The sequence below is a fragment of the Lontra canadensis genome, unplaced genomic scaffold (assembly GCF_010015895.1).
Source record: "Lontra canadensis isolate GAN:19392208 unplaced genomic scaffold, GSC_riverotter_1.0 scaffold10, whole genome shotgun sequence".
Lineage (NCBI taxonomy): Eukaryota > Metazoa > Chordata > Mammalia > Carnivora > Mustelidae > Lontra > Lontra canadensis.
The window spans coordinates 21,027,354-21,045,617 of record NW_022631004.1 but is presented as its reverse complement, the minus strand read 5'-3'; the positions used below and the strand labels follow the sequence as shown (position 1 = coordinate 21,045,617).

The window sequence follows — 18,264 nt, the reverse complement described above, 5'->3', positions numbered from 1 at the left end:
CACCCTCAAGCCTTTTACCCTTGAGATGTGCCCTTCATGTAAATCTGTATTTCATAAGATCAACTGCCCCTGTCCAAAACATGGAAGTCCTCCTAAAACTACTTCTCCCAGACAGTTACAAGTCATATCAGCTGTATTCCTAAATATATGTTGAGGACCACCTTCAGCTCTCCCTTGAATTTCTGCAGCACTTTCCAAATTTAAGTTTAAAATTGTAACTCTCTATTCTGTATCCCCTATTATATTGTAAATGTCTTGAAGTCAGGGATTAGGTTTTGCTGTTTCTTCTCCATTTTGGATTCTGGCTTATATCGAACCTCAGTAGATCATTGTAACATAAGTGAATGAATGAGTAGAAGAGATCTTTTCACATCTTATGTGTGGTAAAAGTTTGAGCTCACAGAGATAGAAATTAATGAATACACTTTTATGAAGGAAAGCCTTATTTACATAGGATCAGTCTTGCATTTTTTTGTGTCTGCCTATTTTCTGAATAGATTAGTACAGAGCTGTTAAACATCACTATTGATTGCTTCTAGGGTATTGCTGTGAATACAATGCTTATTTAATTAATAAGCAAGTGATATGTGCAATGTCTCATCTTAATGTTTGAAAAATAATTTGGCTTTTTGGGAATATCAGTTGCATTCCCAGTTGTGCTGTTAGGTATGTTGATTTGCACAAATAGGTACAATTATCCTGAATAGTGACGTAGTGAAACACAATTATCTGGGCCTTTGGCTTTTTTGAGAAGAATGGATGGCTCTGCATGATTATAATGAGGTGTATTTAATTACTTGGGCACTCTTTTCCAGACTTGTGCATTAGAAGTGAAAACATCCATCTCACAATATTTCCTTAGAAATCACTCACAGATCTGTTTCATATGCTATTATATTTTTTAACCATTCTGTGTTATCTTAAAGTGAATTTAAGAATTTTTTCTAGCATTTAATGCCCATTTCATGGTATGACTTAGATGTTATTTCCAATTCTTTTCATCATATTTTAAAACATCAAAATCTATTTGTTTTATAGGTATTGTTACAAATAATAAATTCTGAGATTAAATAATCAAAATAAATGGACAAAATAAAAAAAGAAATATTTATATTTGTAGATTTATATATAGATTCAAATTATTTATCTAAAATATTTAATTTTGTTTTCTAAGATAATTTTATTGGCTTTAATTGCATTGTCATGTTTTCCCAAGTTGTTTTCTTTCTTTTTTTTTTTTTTTTTAAGATTTTACTTATTTATTTGACAGACAGAGATCACAAGTAGGCAGAGAGTCAGGCAGAGAGAGAGGGAGAAGCAGACTCCCTGCTGAGCAGAGATCCTGATGCGGGACTCGATCCCAGGATTCTGGGATCAAGACCTGAGCCAAAGACAGAGGCTTTAATCCACTGAGCCACCCAGGCGCCCCATGTTTTCCCAAGTTGTAAGGCAACTTTTGTTGTAGATCCACAGTAATATTTAATATATCCTATTGAGATCATAGTAAAATGAAGTATTGAAATGAGTGAGAAAAATATTTTAAGTAATGTTTTAAATATTCTGGTGCATTTCTCTACATATTGGTAGACTCTGTGCACACTTCGCATCATGCTATGGTTTGTTTCCTCATCTAGACTATATAGTAGCCAGTATCTTGACAAAAGCTAAAGCATTAGATGTTTCTGCATTTATGAAACTAATTCTAGATTGCTATTCTGTTTTTTGTTTTCAAGTCATCTATATCAGGAAAATCATTGAATTTGATAATTGATTGAAATTTTACTCATTTTAGTTTTAAGTAACTCAGAGATTTCACAAACTTAAGTGCATTCATTGTCCTCAATAAAGCTTGGTTAACTTGCTGAACTAGGAAGTAAATGAGATCTGAGACCAGGTTCCTGCCCTTGTGTGGCTTGACAACTAATTAAATAAAGCATAAATATGCAAAAATAATAATTACACATGGTAAATTGTTTTTAACTGTGCCAAAGGTTAAAGCCTATGTTATTTTTGGTATCTTAGATTTTTTTTTTCATAATGAATAAAGCAACATGGAATTCCTAGTTATAATTTCCACTAGAAATGTGATAATGTCTGTGTTTGGTCTGAGTGTAACCTTATTATGTGGTTGTATCAGTATATGCTTATTTAAAATTAACTCTTCATTTATTTCATTGTAAAACCGTGTTTTTCCCTGTAGAGTTCAAATATTGTCCAGCCATTGAAACACACCGCAACCCCAACTGATTAACTAAGCATAATTATTATGGTTGGATTTCCAGAACTTCCCAGGAAACCCATTTAAACCTTAACCATGTGCAAAGTGGGAACAATTTTAACTCATAAAATTTGTTCTTCTCACTATTAGATAATGTTAGGAAAAGTTTTCATCAACAAGAACATGTTTCAGTGCTCTTCTTACCTAGTATCCGAGTCCTTCATACAAAAAAGGATAATTATTTTATTAAGAGCGCATGTAAAAGGGATCATTAATGAATTCCATGAATGAACTGAGTGATTATTATGGTGTATAAGCACTGGTTGGTAAAGTAGTAGACAAAGTCTACTTTTCACAGATGTTTGATAACACTGAGTAAATAGCAGTATAAGATATGCTATAGTTTTGCATTTGACATTGCTTTTTTCTTCTTCTATCATCTCTAGTTGTAAGCACAAGATGTACCTGGAAAGGCTGCCAAATACCAGCATCATTATCCCATTTCATAATGAAGGTTGGACTTCACTCCTGCGTACCATCCACAGTATAATTAACCGAACCCCAGAGACTCTGATAGCAGAAATCATTCTGGTAGATGACTTCAGTGATAGAGGTAAGATACAGTTAATAATATTTTATCTGATACTGTTATTACCTACATAATCATTAGAGGCTTAAAAAAAAGTCAGAAGATTATTGTGATGTTTCTTTCTGATTCTCTCTGTAAGGTAATTATGAAGTTTTGACTATGCTGTGATTTCATAAAATGTTGGCCAAATTCAAAAGAAACTGAATGAGAAGGTATTGGTGGTGTTTGGGAAACTATAAGAAATTTGCATTACATTTATGTTGTAAATTAGACAGGTGTTGGCAAAATGCCTCAAATTCTATTTTCAGCTTCAGGACAAACACTGCAAAATATGTTATTGTAAGTACATATGAATGGGGAAATATTCCAATGGATTTATAAAATCTGTTCCTGTTTCTGAAAGGCATCTGCTTTATTATTTACCAGTATGACACATTCTCTAGGCTACGTGTGTGTTACTTCATAAATACTAGAAATGGTAAGTAATACAAATATTTTTACTTAGCAATTCTGGCTATTTTATCATATTTGAACAATAACTAAAAAGTACAATATGTATCAGAAAATTTGATAATTTGACATAAGATTTAATATTTCTACCATTCTGAAAAACATGGTATGGTTTATAAAAGACAGGGGAATAAATTTATAGAAAGTTTCCTGAGATTAGGACTTCACTCACCATCTCTGGCCTGAATGTGAGAATTGTTAATTCTGCTGGAAAGGTAGTTTCTCTTTTTGGGCAGATGTGAATGGACAGGAGGAAACCTTTCCTAATGATGTTCATCTACTTGAGAATACAGTGTTCTACGTTGTATTTCATTGCATGAAGGAGCTCTCTTAACCTGTACTGTTATCTGTAAAAAATAATGGCAGTTAAAGAGTTTAATTGCATATTATCTTTATGCATCTTGAAATCAAATGGGTTAATTGAAGCTTTGGAAATTTCAGACACAACAAAAATGTCAGCTTCTTCATAGTCTCCAAAGATAGTATCAAAGAAAAACTGTTGAGTGTGTTAATCTTAAGGTTTCATTAACAGAGTTCCAGTCTTTAATGATATACTTCAAATAATTATTCATGGTTTACCTAATATTAATATGTCTTGAAGTTTATATGACAAAATGAGGTTGTCTAACATCATTCCATTAAAATAATAAACTACCAGCTTGATAATTTAGGTTGATTTCAAAGCAGTTTTTGCTTTACGTTGCTTAGGTAGATATGCACTCAGTACTACTCAGTAGTGCAAACGGTATCTAAAATTGAAATTTATTACTTAAAAATTTATTTAGATAGCACATTGATGTCTTTTTTATTCTAATCAAGGCTAATATTTTAAAGTAGTCATTATACCTCAGGCTAAAAATAAGCATTTTAATGCATTAAAGCTAAAACTTTAAACTTGGCTTTTAAATAAAAGAATGAGAAGGGGGAATAAAGATCTGGGCCTGAATATCACCGAAAAGAAAGGTCTTTTGTGGTTGACTGGTACTAAGGGATATAAGATAGTGTATTTGTGGAGCATTTTCTACATAATTAACTTGGTCTTGGTAAACTGTTCATTACAGCAGAATTTTGACCAGGAGATAATATAGTAGGAAGCACTTGGTAGCAGAAAATTGTGTTTTATAGAGCATTTTTTGCTGAATATTTCTCAGAGACATTTTTTCACTTGAACATCTTTAAAGAGGGAGGAAGTAGTGGCATCCACATTTGTCTTGACTTCAAATCACTGTCATCTTTTGCACAGTAGCTACTTTGATGGACTATCTTTCTGCATATAATGTTACCCGGGAAGTAAATGACAGAAGACTGTCAATGCGATTAGTGTAAGAGAACTAGGACAACAGAAAAAGGATTATTTGGGATAGTAATGGTAATTTTGACTTTTCTATTAGACATTTTTAAGGATAACAATGATTTTTAAAGTTTTGGTAAGTCTTTAATTTAGAGATTCTATTCCTATGAACTATCAAGTTGAATATATTATTTTATGAACATTAAACATAAAATTATAAATATATTTTATAAACATTAAACTTTCAAATGGTTAAAAGTTTTTGAATATTGCTTTTCATTATGTTAACCTATTGATATGTATAAAAATAAACTTTGGAAGAAATAAGTGATAAAAATACTTTTAGAATATGTCATAATTCTAAAGTTGCAAGGAATTGGAAAGATTGTTCTTCCAGATTTTTGTTTCAGATTTTTAAAATCTCATCTGATGGAATATGAGGGGTTTTGTGGACCTAAGAAGCATCAGTTCTGCTTTCTGAATTATGGGAAATACAGAACATTAATATGATGAATACAAGTTAGAATGCCAACACCAACTACTAACTGTATGACATCAGGTTAATGAATTCTGTGTCTCAATCTATTTTTTTTTTAATCAAAATGGAGATAAGTCCTTAGTTATCTAAATAACTCCTCAAAGAGAGATCAGGATGAAAAGCTGCCTTGGATTGCTGAGTGAATGGTGCACTGCAAAGGAGATTATTTGCTCTCAATTATTGATTTCTACTCATCAAATATTCCCCTACTACTATAATATAAATGGTCTCCATACTTCTTTGTGGGGATCCTCTCAATTTAATCAAATATATTCCACAAGAATTTCTATCTTATATCTATCTCTCTCTCTTATCATCTACCTATCATCTATCCTCTCCAGAACCAACAGAAGTCAGAGGGCATGTGAAGACCAATTGTGGTGATTCATAACACATTAGAAAAATTAAGACCTCTTTGACATTTAAAAAATCAAATTTTACCAATAAACAAGTAAACTGCTACAGATGTGGAAGAAAAATTACATTCTAGAGGTTCATCAAAAGGAGAATAAAAAGAACGCGTTACCTCCTTATATCACATGAGGGGACTTACATGAGTTTTTATTAAAATTCTTTTCAAATTTCTTTTCTCCATTATAAGAGAAGGAAGATATCTTAGAACATCTCTTATTTACAGAGACTCTAAGAGAAGTTTTGTTACTCCTTTTTATTCTGATATTATCTCTGCACATGCTGTTAAAATTATTATACTTTAAAGCATATTTATACATTTTTGGACAACCCAGAAATTGTAAGCCTGCAACATGTAGGATCTTTTTCACCAATTCTCTAAAAATCAAACTAATCAAGTCAGACAAAATTTAAAGTATAGGAAGATAGTTTTGTCTTGTTTTGTTTTGTTTGCTCCTTTAGGAAATTATTTCTGAAATGTTACACTTTATTTCCAGAAATATATTCCAATTTTAGGTGTGGTCAATATTCAGCTAAACACCTTTGCATTAGAGCTTTTCTGCATATTCTGCAATGTTCTTTTGCCAAAGGCAATAAAATTTTGACAAGACTAAATTAAATATTACTGCCTTATATTTTATGTCCTCTAGGTCAATAGAATTGCTACATATGCAAAGAAATAAAAAAGAAAAAAAAAAAAAGAGCCAACAAGTTAGCTGTTTTAATATTATCAGTTTAATATCACTTGGAATTCAGAGTTCCCAAATTGTGTAGTAGTTGTTTTCATAGCAATAGAGAAAAAAATGCTAAAGTATTTCATAATTATAGAATAATTTTGAATATTACAAAGTGATTTTTAAAAATCTGCTTGAGTAGGGTTGACCCAGTTATAAAGAAAAAGCAAAATGAAACAAAACAAAGCAAAAAACAAAAACCCCACAGGTGCATGCCCTCTCCAGCAGTTTCTCAGTTTAGATAGTCTTTCTAAAGCAAGCTTGGTAAACAGAATGTTGTTTTAGCCTCCCATCAGAAGCTCTCTGTCTACAGAAACATGAAGGTACAAGCCTGCAGGTAAGTTTTCAACAACAACACTATGTTTTTGCTACCTGAACCTTACCAAATTTAGTGAATGTGATTATTTTTTTTCCAGTAAGCTCTCAGAAATACATTTAACAACTTAACTTGAGGCCTATAACAAGGCTTCATGATGACTTTAAAGCAGGACTAATCCTGGGCTTATCTCCAAATTCCAGGCAACCTTAACAGCATCCACATGGAAAATGTTGAAATGTGTGAAATAAGCTGGGGCTTAACCTCAGAGATAGGGCATATTTGAACCTGACAATTCTCTAAACTTTGTGTGCTTAGATGAATCCAAGTACACATTAGGATAGTCACAGGAGAGTTGCTGACACCCTTCCCTTAATGCAAGTATGACGTTACAACAGTTGCAAACAGATGCAAAACTGGTGCACACACACTCAAAGCAGGTGCACACACTCTCTCTTGCCCCCGCTTGTTCCAAAGTGCCTGGTCAGGAAGTTGAGTGTTTCAGTTTCAAAAAAAACTGTTATGCTCCATGTACAAGTTAGAGGGAAAATCAAAGACTAGAAACTATCCTCCCAACCTAGCAAAGCCAACAACGTCAAAGAAATCCAGGGTACTTTTCTGCAGATAGTTTAAATCCTTTTGTCCCAGTGTGTGGTCCACGGACCAGAAACATCAGCACCACATTGAAGCTTATTAGAAATGCAGAATCTCAGGCCCCATCCAGATGTATCAGAATCGTTACGTCAACATGATCCTTGTGTACTTCTTAATGCAAATCAAAGCTTCAGAGAAACTTTCATGTATTTCAAAATTAGGGTTCAAGTCATATGAGTAGATGAATGTGTAAATAGTATAATTTTTAGAATTTCCTGTTTTTTGTGTATATTATTATAAATAAATTTTTCTATCTGTTTTTATTGTTTAGTGTAAAATTGATATTGGGTTTATAAATCATTAAGGAAAGTTTGGGATGGAAGTCCGATAGCATTATTTCCACATTATTTTAGATATTAGTTTTACATTTATCATTACATTTCTTTGATAGATTTTGGCATTTTCCACAAATTTATAGACATTTGCTCTGCCTTCTGATGAATTCATTTTATAGCATTTTATGTTTAATTTCAGGTTATTACCATTATTCCCTCTCTTGCCAATTTTCCTTCTTTTCCTAACATTTTATAGATCTATTTTACTTTGGAATCATTCAATAATTCCCATGCCAACTTCAGGAACTAGAAAAGAAATATATATACATATATATATAACATATATATATACAAATATTTATAGAGAAAAATATATATGATCAACCAATAGCAAAGCAATTGCTGTAAAGATCCACATCACCATAAAAATCTCCAATTCTTTGCATGGTTGAATGTGTTTATGTGTCTTTAAAATGGTGTAAATATTTTAAATCACTTCACAAATGGTAATGATGAGTCTTGAATTTGGTTCTATTTTACTCAAGTAGTCTCCAAGTGTGCATTAAGGAAAGTTTCCCTAAGCAGACAAATCAGTTAGCACACGTTTTACAACTATTCGAAGTTGGAAGATATCAGTGTGAAAAGGTCATAAAATAGATAGAGAATGATAGTGCATTTCTATTTTATATGATAAAATACTAACACTAAAGTGCATATAAAGATTCTGAGATGACAGTCAACAAAAATGTTTTAGGGCTGGTATTCCATCAGATATTCCACTAGACTATGAGACGTGCAATTTTTATATCTCATATTTATTGAGAGTGAGTCACTGTGATGAATCTTGGAATTGTTTAGATTTGATATTCATATTTTAAATTGTAAGGATAATTGTACTTTAAAAGAAAAATACAATATTAAATACTAATAAGGAGCAGGAACTAAGAAATGTTGTAAAATACAACTGTATATTTTTCTGCTAACGAACTAAAAGAAAGCTGTTCTGATTTCTGATGATAAATTTAAATATCATGTTACATTATGGTGAGGTGTATAATTTTAATAAGGCAGTTCCGTTTTACCAGTGAGTTTAACGTTTGTGGTTGAAAGGGAGTCAAAACAGTGGCACCATATCCTAGGGTCTTAAAAACGGGTGTTAAACAGCAATGTGTTCTCAAGGTCAGAGGAAGATGAGCTTCTAACCTACAAGCATAAATTTGGGAAGTTACAAAATACAAAATTAACTCATAAAAAGATCTTTTTGTGTTCATAAAATATGAGTGTTACCCATCAGTGGCAGAATATGCTTTGATAGAATCTATGAGGGAAGGCAAAACACTTTTGGGGTTTCTATCTCTCTACTTTTAAATTAAAAATCCAATCTCACATGATGTCCATGTCTACGTAAACAGTTTATCTCTCAAAGCTAATGAGAATTGCATATTCTTGTTGAGCTTCACCTTTGCCTAAATGCTTGAAGTAGCATTTTGTGGTGTCCTTTTTCTTCTGTAGAGCAAATGTTAATAAACTCTCCAGTTTTTAGGAACGTTACTGAGGGTTATGCACACATTTACAGTCCTCACGATTACTACTAGAATCCGTTATTTGTTCTTGTAGAAGCCTATTTTAAGTCAGTACTTATTTTGCAGACTAAAATAAAAGGACCTTGACATACTCTAAAGGCATATCTTATTCTTAATGAATTGTATGAATTAGCCTTTATAACTGGTCCTGGTAGGTTCAGAGCACTGCAAAAGATTCTTATGAGGTCTCTATTCTTCTCTCCTCTAAGGAAAAGTCATGATATATCTAAATTTGATTAAATTAATTTCAGTTTCAGCAGGATTTATATTTAATTTACAAAGGTATGCTTGTGGAAACTTCCATTCAAATAGATACTTTATGTGGTTAGTTTTAACAAAAACTATTTTTACAATGTTCCACTGTAGAATGTGAGAATATATTTTGCGAGAATGTAGTCATCAGAATGAAACACTTTTAGGCTAATTTTGAACACAAAAATAAGTGTTTTGGAAAACATATAGTAGAAAGAAGAGGTATAACCGAAGGTTCATTGTCTGGTTGTACTATATGATAGAGATCACATATAATATTAGAAAAAATTTCACACCTAAAAATGTTGTTATTGCTTTCTTTCCTTTTGTCATTAAAAATATTTTGTGTACTTAAATTAATGGGCTTAACAAATTAAAACTATGGCCATACCATACCATACCATACCTCTGTTGTGAGATGTCTTTTAAAATACCCCTATAGAGTAGTTAGTCAGTTGGGGGGAAGGGGAGGGACAATAAGTACTTATATTTGCTCGATGAGTCTCTCTTAAGGTTTTTTAAGAATATTTTTTTTTGAAAAGGTGATAAGGCTCAGCTACCTGTCATTTTCTAACTATCATTTTGTTCTCTTGCAGTTTTGTTCTCTTCTTAAATATTATTTTGAAGCATATGAAATATTCGGGTTTTTGTAGGACATTAAGTTTATTAATGTAGGACATTAATTTTACATATTTCATCCTTAATAACTAAGCATCTTAAAACTTATCTATCTCCAATTGAACGGTTATGTAGGGCTCATGTTTGAAATCAGTGCTTTTGATGGTAGAGGATGGCAACTCCCATCACCAGGTTCTGGATAAGCCGATCTGCTTTTTCTGGAGGAAAACTCCACATGGTTGAATTAATCTGGGGTTGTCATAGAAAGAGATGCTTCTTTTCAAAGCAAAACTGTTACAGCTCGCTGATGTCACAAAGGCCTGACTTCCTCAAGAAAAATAAATTGTGCAATTCATTTTATGGCAGATTAAATCCCATTTATTTTCCTTGCAGACAGCTGTTTTGAGTAGGATGTCAGTTGTATGAAACCATTTTATGGATGTTGGGCTTCAGATCTTGGGCAGACATAACTTTCTCTGATGAAATAAATGGTTATGTTTTATGATTATTCCTCTTGTCAGCAAATGTCAGTTGGTGAGTTTTAATAATACAGTGTTCAGTATTTCAAGCAGCTCTTTTTGATGTCTAAATATCCATCTGCTCTTAATTTTTAAGAAAATCACTGCATTGACACAATGCAAAAAAGTACAAATATTTCCTCCTGTCAACCTTAAAAATAAAATAACCAGTTACTTTTCTAACAAAATGAGTTATTTGGGAATAGCAAGAGAATTACAATTCAGGACAAGACAACAATGGTAAACCATAGGCAACTCTGAGGAGACAAAAGGAAGGTCAGTCTTTTTAGGTTTTAGGAGGAAACTGATGTGGGTTGTTTTAAACAGAAGTTCATTGGAGAGAAACAAGAGTTTGGGTTCGTGGTGTTTTCTCATTGGTTGTAAGTGTGGTTATTGGGTTGTTGCTGGGGCATTTAGAGATATTCTTTCTTTTTCTTAAAAGCAGGAAATGAAATTGCTATGTGAAAATTGTCCACCCTTCTCAAGATAATTCTTAACCTTTTTTCTTCCTGCTGGTTATGCAGCCTCAACCAATGGCATGCCAGTGACAGTGCCCACTTCGAGCATTTTTGACTCCATTCTAAATGAGATTTCTTGTACTCCTTTTCACACTCCTTTATCTTAAATTACAACATTTACTTAGAAAATTATTAGTCTTTAAACAGTCACGGTCTTCGATAGGCTGACAGATTTTAAACATCAAATGCATGCGTGTTTATGAAACATATTTTAATAAAACTTTAATAAAAATTAAATGTTTTGTGGCACCTGTGTGGCTCAGTCATTAAGCATCTGCTTTCAGCTCTGGTTATGGTCTCAGGGTGAGTTTTAATCAAGCCCTGCATCAGGCTCCCTGATCCTGCTTCTCCCTCTCCCACTACCCCCCTGCTTGTGTTCCCTCTCTCACTGCCTCTGTCTCTGTCAAATCAATAAAATCTTTAAACAAAATTCTTAAAAATTTAAAAAAATAAATGCTTTATATCAACTGAGGGACAATTCCACATTAGAGTGATAGGGTCATTGAAATGAAGGAATTTTTAAACCTCTGCCTTCGGCTCAGGTCATGATCTCAGGGTCCTGGGATCGAGCCCCGCATCCGGCTCTCTGCTCAGCAGGGAGCCTGCTTCCCCCTCTCTATCTGCCTGCTTGTGCCTACTTGTGATTTCTCTCTCTGTCAAATAAATAAAATCTTTAAAAAAAAAAAAAAAGAAATGAAGGAATTTGTAAGTGACATGGTATCATTGCAACGTTTTATACGTGAATGAATGAAGACTCAGAAGGGTGACTTCCTGGGTCACACACTAGGTCAATTTTATATGCTTAAATAAATGCCAGACAAAACTAAAATGTATGGATTTTGTGCTTAGCTATACAGGTTTCCTCACTGAGTTTTCTCAAACATCTAATTCTGAGAAACTGGAACCATTCTGATAACTATATTTAATTTAATAGAACTGTACTACAATTATGTAGACACTCTAGATAATTGAATTTAATTTATTACCCTATTTTTTGCCTTAGGATCAGGATCATAATAGAAACCATCATTTCACTGTGTACACACAAGAATTGGAATGGAGAATTCATGAGAATAATAATGAATGACTTAAACATACAAATTCCAATATCCATAATGGCCTTCTAGGACTACAGGTGGCCAATCAGAGCCTTCCTCCTAGAGAAAACAGTGTTTCTAACATTCTGAAAGGCTCACAACATAGTCAAATGGGACATAAAACATAAATATGCTTCATTTAGCCTTGCAGGCTGATGTAAAGTAGAACTAATTGAGGTTAGTGAGTGGGGTTTAGGCTGGCCTCCCATAGGTCATCTGAATGATGTATCATCCAGAGTTCAGTAGTCTACAAAAGTTGCTTCACTGTGTAGAAGCCAAGACACTTGCAAGACTGCCAAGTGCTACACTCGTGCAAAATGTTTCCAAAAGTTGCGAGTCTTTTTGGGACAGACAGAAGCTAGGGTGAAAGAAGACATGACTGGGCAAATATCTGCCATTAGATTATACCAGTTGGATAAACATCACTTATTTTTCCTTTTTTTTTCCCCTGCCTTCTCCTCTAAAACCTGGTAAAGAACTCTATATGGAATATATATACATTTCTTGAAAAACTAATGGCTGCCTCACAGAACAGAAAACCCTGACCCCAATGCTGTAGAAGGCAGTGGGAAAAAAAAAAAAAAAGGCTGAATTTTCTATCTTGAATAAATTCTAGCTCTATAACTTATCATTTTAACTTCTATCTATGTTTCTGCAGGATTATGAAGGCCATTTCCAATTTAGTGGGGATATTTGGGGTTTGAAATCAAAGTTAAGCAACGGATTTTTTTTCAGATTGGTTGCCCCCCTCTAGTTTTGCCAGGTTGAAACACTGCTTCTTAGAAAATAAACTGAAGACTCTATGAAGAAAAGGAAGTACTTATGTATTTTACACTATTGAGTTTGAAATTTATAAACTCACAGGACAGGTAGAAATATAGTGAGTAGTTAACAGTGTAGGTGTTAAGAGAGTTTTGAATTCAAGTCCTAGCTCTGCTATTTATAGGCTTTGGAAACTTAGAAAGGATTAGATATGAAAGGAGATTACAGAAACAACAAGATAATAATTTCACTTTTTTTTTTTTTTTTTTAACTCAAGAAAATCTCTCTAAACTAGAAAGGATAGGATAAATAAGTCACCCAATATGGAGAAGAGATAGCAGGATTATCCATGACTGTTTTGAATAAGTTCAGGCTTGAAGATCTAAACCATTGATTGCTACATGTTCAAAGAAATTGCAACATTTATCATTTAACCATGAATAATCTTCATGAAGTGATGATGAAGGAAATAAATTCCCAAGACTTGAGTCAGACAAAAAAAAAAATGTCTGTATGCAAAAAAAGACAAATTTTCGCTTCCAAAATTGAATGTACTTGTTTTTGATTTTTGGAAAAATTTTAAAGTAATTGCAGCTGTATGTTTTAAGTAATAAGAGATGCCTTAAGTACTGTGAGTCAGCACAGGTTTAACTATTTATTTAACTTTTTTTTTTTTTTAAAGACTTTATTTGTTTACTTGACAGAGATCACAAGTAGGCAGAGAAGCAGGCAGGGAGAGAGGGGGAAGCAGGCTCCCCGCTCAGCAGAGAGCCCGATGCGGGGCTCGATCCCAGGACCCTAGGATCATGACCCGAGCCGAAGGCAGAGGCTTAACCCACTGAGCCACCCAGGCGCCCCATAACTATTTATTTAACTCTTAATCAAACATTATCCCAGTGGGAGCTATGACTTCCAAGTTCAGTTTCTCTTAGACCGAGAACTTCCTTCTCCTACAGGAGTGACCTTACTTTAATATCCCATGAAATCCAATGTGTCCCACAGCTCCTTGGATCCCAGGCAGAGGGCATGTAGCTTTCTTGGGTCATGACTATAAACACCTGAGATTACTGCAGATTGCTTGACACAAAGCAGCCTGCATGTGCACCTTAATCACATTTCTCTATGAAAAGTGAGGCATGCATGGGTAAAGGTGGCTCCACTGAAATGGAAATCAAGCTGAGTCCAAAAGATGTCCTAACAAGATGACTCTCAGTGGTATGGTGAGCTTCTGGGAATCCCTGACATACTGTTTTTGCTAGCTAGCCTTGTGTGTTGTCCCTTACTCAAGATCCCTACGCATCAGTATGAAGCCCTAAAGACAGCAAAATGGCATGGCAGTCCTGATGAATTACCCCAGACCCTAGATGGAGTGTTTATTTTCTAAAACCACATAGGCTCCTCACTGCAAAAAGATTTATGATTCAAAGGAGGTCATATTGATGAGCAGAGTCAGGGATGTATAATCCCCAAGATCCACGTCTATATTTAAATGTCTGCAGCTTTTAAGCAGTCGGCAATAAGCCGAAATGGCAATATTGAAAGCTATAAGCTCCTAAATGATGTATATATTCTAAAGTGAATTCATCTTTTTTATGGGAGTGCTTTCTTACAGCTGGCCTATGGAACCAATAAATTAGGTCCACTTGATGACTACCTTGATTTTAGCCATATGATATCTAGTAAACTACATTTTCATCTACAGTGACATGACAGATTTCCGAAGTATCCTTTATGCCGTATAGTAAATCAGAATTTTAAAGGAGCTCCTTCTAACTCTTTTAATTTGTAGGGTACAGATGGCTTGCTCCTCCTAAATGAATAGCACTGTCACTAAGTTATAATAAGTCCACATTTACTAGTGATCAGGGAACTGATGATCAATTTCTAAAATTGAATCACCAAGCACAGGGGAACCATGTAGACTTCACTTAGGACAGGGGACTTAGAAAGATGCCTGCACTTAACTGAATGCCCTACTTCAGAACTGCTTGTGATTGTGCTGTTCTTAGAAGAAACTGGAATATTACCAGTAGGTAGAATTTGTAAGAGAATAGCAGTGGACACCCAATTAAAATGCAACTCCATTTATAAGACTGTCATCCAAAAGAAGGCAAATCTGGTGTGCGAAAGAATGCACCTAAAGTCCAGGTGTCAAAGACTGAATTCTCTTGCAGGCCAGAGGTATTTACTTCAAGTCCTGTATAGAAACTTGCATTCAATTTCTTTGGCCCATAGCCTAATTCTCTTCCCCGCTCTCTCCTTGTGATCAAACAGAGCTAACATACTCTGTGGTTTAATGTATTGACACCAGATGATCAACCACTACCGAACACATTTCAAGTTTTAGAAATGATGGCCTCTTGGTATATCTAGAATTTGTTTGTACCTACTTCAGAATTTAAAATGGTCACCCACCCTGCTAATTTTAGGGAAAACTGTCTTCATCTATACTGCAAAATAAGTAATACTTTATGTTAAACTTAGAGCCTTTGACACTGTAGGTCAAGAGTGTTTCTGATGATTTAGTATGGTGAAGTCGCTTTTCTAGCAAGAGACATTCTAAGGAATCACAGTAACAGACACAGCAAATAATCTTTTCAAATTCTTTAAGTTGCTTCCCATTTTAAGATCAGGGAAAATCTACAGAGTTGCTGAAGTCCAGTGTGCACAGTGAAAAAAAAAATGCCTCAACAGCTCACATTAGTGCTGGCCTTCATACCTCGTAGGACTGAGAAAATGCTTATGGGTTACGGTTGGTGCTATACTTGGTCAAAATTGAACCCAGGGTAAGCTTTTGCCAAGACATTGCATGATGAATAATATCAGCATGTTCCTCATTTTGGTGTCTGAAAATGTAGTTAACTATTTTAACAACAGTGAGTCAAAAGGGGCAGGACATGGGGCAGGGTGTTTGAGGAAGGGACACTGGGTCATGTTTCATTTTGATAACCAACCAGACATATCAGCAAGGGGCTCCCCCTTTTTTTTCTCTGTAGTGAGTAGTGGTGGTTAAATAGGTTATTTGGGCATCATCCTAGGTTTGAATTGTGGCTTTACCTTTACTGGCTTTGTAACCATGAACAAGTTTGTTATCTCACTTGTCATATACTCATTGGGAAATTGGGTTTCTACATGGAAAGCAATTAGAACTGGAGTGGGTACAAAGTAAGTGCTCAACTAGTTTTGTCCATTATTGTTTTTGCTATAAAAGGGTAGAATTGAAATAGATGGCCTCTAATTCTATCTCTGACAAATTCAAGAACAGAATTAGTATCTATGTGTTTTAGATTATTATAAATTATTAAATAGGTAACCGCTTCTTTCCTTTAAAATTGTTACCCACCCTTTCTTTCTTTCTTTCTTTCTTTCATTTCAGGTGTAGAATTTAATGACTCATCCCTTACATATAACCATATAACACCCAGTGCTTATCACAACAAGTACTTTCCTTAATACCCACCACCCATTTAGCACACCTGCCCACCTCCCTCCATCAATCCTCATAAAACTGTTACCTTTGAATAGATATAGCACAGTGGTGGAAAGATCCTCTAAACTTTTACAAAGAATAAACATACATAGGCTTTTGGTGTCTCTATGATTTTATGTAGATGATTCTGAAGCTGTATAATTACTATTAAAAATTGTATTATGCTAAGTGTAATAAGTCAATCAGAGAAAGACAATTATCATATGATCTCCCTAATATGTGAAATTTAAGAAACAAAACAGAAGATCATAGGAGAAGAGAGGAAAAAATAAAATGGGATGAAACCAGAACAGGAAACAAAACAGGAGACTGTTAATAATAGGAAACAAACAGAGGATTGCTGGGAGGGAGTGTGGTGGAGGGATGGGGTAACTGGCTGATGGACATTGGGGAGGGCACATGATGTAATGGGTATTATATAACACTGAGGAATCACAGTCCTGTACCACTGAAACCAATAATACATTATGTGTTAATTAATTGAATTTAAATTAAAACTATTTTAAAAAATTATAATTACAAAGGGCCTCTGTTCAAAGTACCTCCCTTTTGTGATGGCCTAAAAAAATCCCCACCCTTAACATGTCAAGTGAAGTGCACTCTTCTTCAAGAGGCCCTTTATTAATTAGCTCTCCAGCTCATCTTTCTCTGTAGTCCATCTCGTAATTTTTGTCACGACAAAGCCACACTGACACACAGCATATATTTATTGCCCCTGTGATTTTTAAAAGACTGTTTTCTCTACCTGAAATGCACCTCTGTGATACTTCCTTTCCTTCTGAGCCCTTTATTCTATCTTTTAAGACTAGTATAAAGCCATAGCCTGATTTCCTTCAAAACCTACCATGTCAGGTTATATGTTTATATGGGAGGCTGTTTGAAAAGCTTACTTTAAAATAAACAAACAAAACAACAATAAAAACCTGTGACTCGGTTTCCCCAACAGTAAAATGGGGGTAATAGTACCCATCTCATATGGGGGTTGTAAGTATTAAAGTGAATATGTGTAAAGTGCTTGGACAGTACTTGGCACATAGAAGTCTATAACAGTTGTTGGCAACTACCTTTGGAGTGATTCCTCTTTATGATCATAATAGTCTGAGTCAATATCATTGCAGTTTCCACGTTATTTGGATATGAGTTTATATCTTTGCCTATTACCAGCTAATGAGCTCTTTGAAGATGAGGATTATCTTTTTTTTTTTTTTTCTGAGTCTGGGTCATATCCTAGAATTATTGTTGGTTGAGTCAGTCTTTATGTTCACTCATTTATTCATCCATGGAAATAGAAATCATTCAGTTCTTTAAAATTAGAGGTATGAAAATAGGTTCACCAGTTAGGTGAGTTTATTTCTTCAGTTCCTTTAATTAGTTGAAGTAATTGAGAGAGTCTGCAGAATAGAAAACTTTGCTACATCACAATACTGACTTATGTCAGAGGTATTGGGGTTTCCAGGAACAAACTCCATCTTTGCAATAGTAATTTCCAAATATCACAAACTCATAAGCCCATTTACATGGTTCTCCCATTTGAGAGAGCTTGTAAGTAATTTAAGCTGTGGTATTAATTACTTTGAATATTTATTTGATCTTTCCAAGATGAGAGAATTTCAAGAATGCAGAATATAGTAGATTTAATAAAATCAGGGTCAGAACTTGTCCCAGGTCCATGTAAGAGGAGCCTCATGTTAAACACAAAATAAGTTCTACTTATTACAATTGAAAAATTTTTGATTTCTAGGAATTTTGAATTCTAAGAGCATGAATCTGTTTCCTTTTGAGAGAAGATAGCATTTCTTCTTTTAACACTGAGTTTCAGTGGCAGGATAGCATCGGATGGGAAGAAAATAACATGTGTTTGAATATATTTGGTCTGATGTTATATACAAA

The 18,264-nt window shown here is 34.1% G+C and overlaps 1 protein-coding gene across 2 annotated transcripts in view; it reads left to right on the top strand.

Moving 5' to 3' along the window:
• GALNTL6 (polypeptide N-acetylgalactosaminyltransferase like 6) overlaps window positions 1–18,264 on the top strand; it is a 1,185,252-nt gene that overhangs the window by 535,738 nt on the left and 631,250 nt on the right. For both annotated transcript variants that reach the window (XM_032855779.1, XM_032855778.1), the window contains exon 5: window positions 2,665–2,831. In XM_032855779.1, coding sequence (XP_032711670.1) covers window positions 2,665–2,831 — 167 coding nt within the window. The remainder of the gene's footprint in view (window positions 1–2,664; window positions 2,832–18,264) is intronic.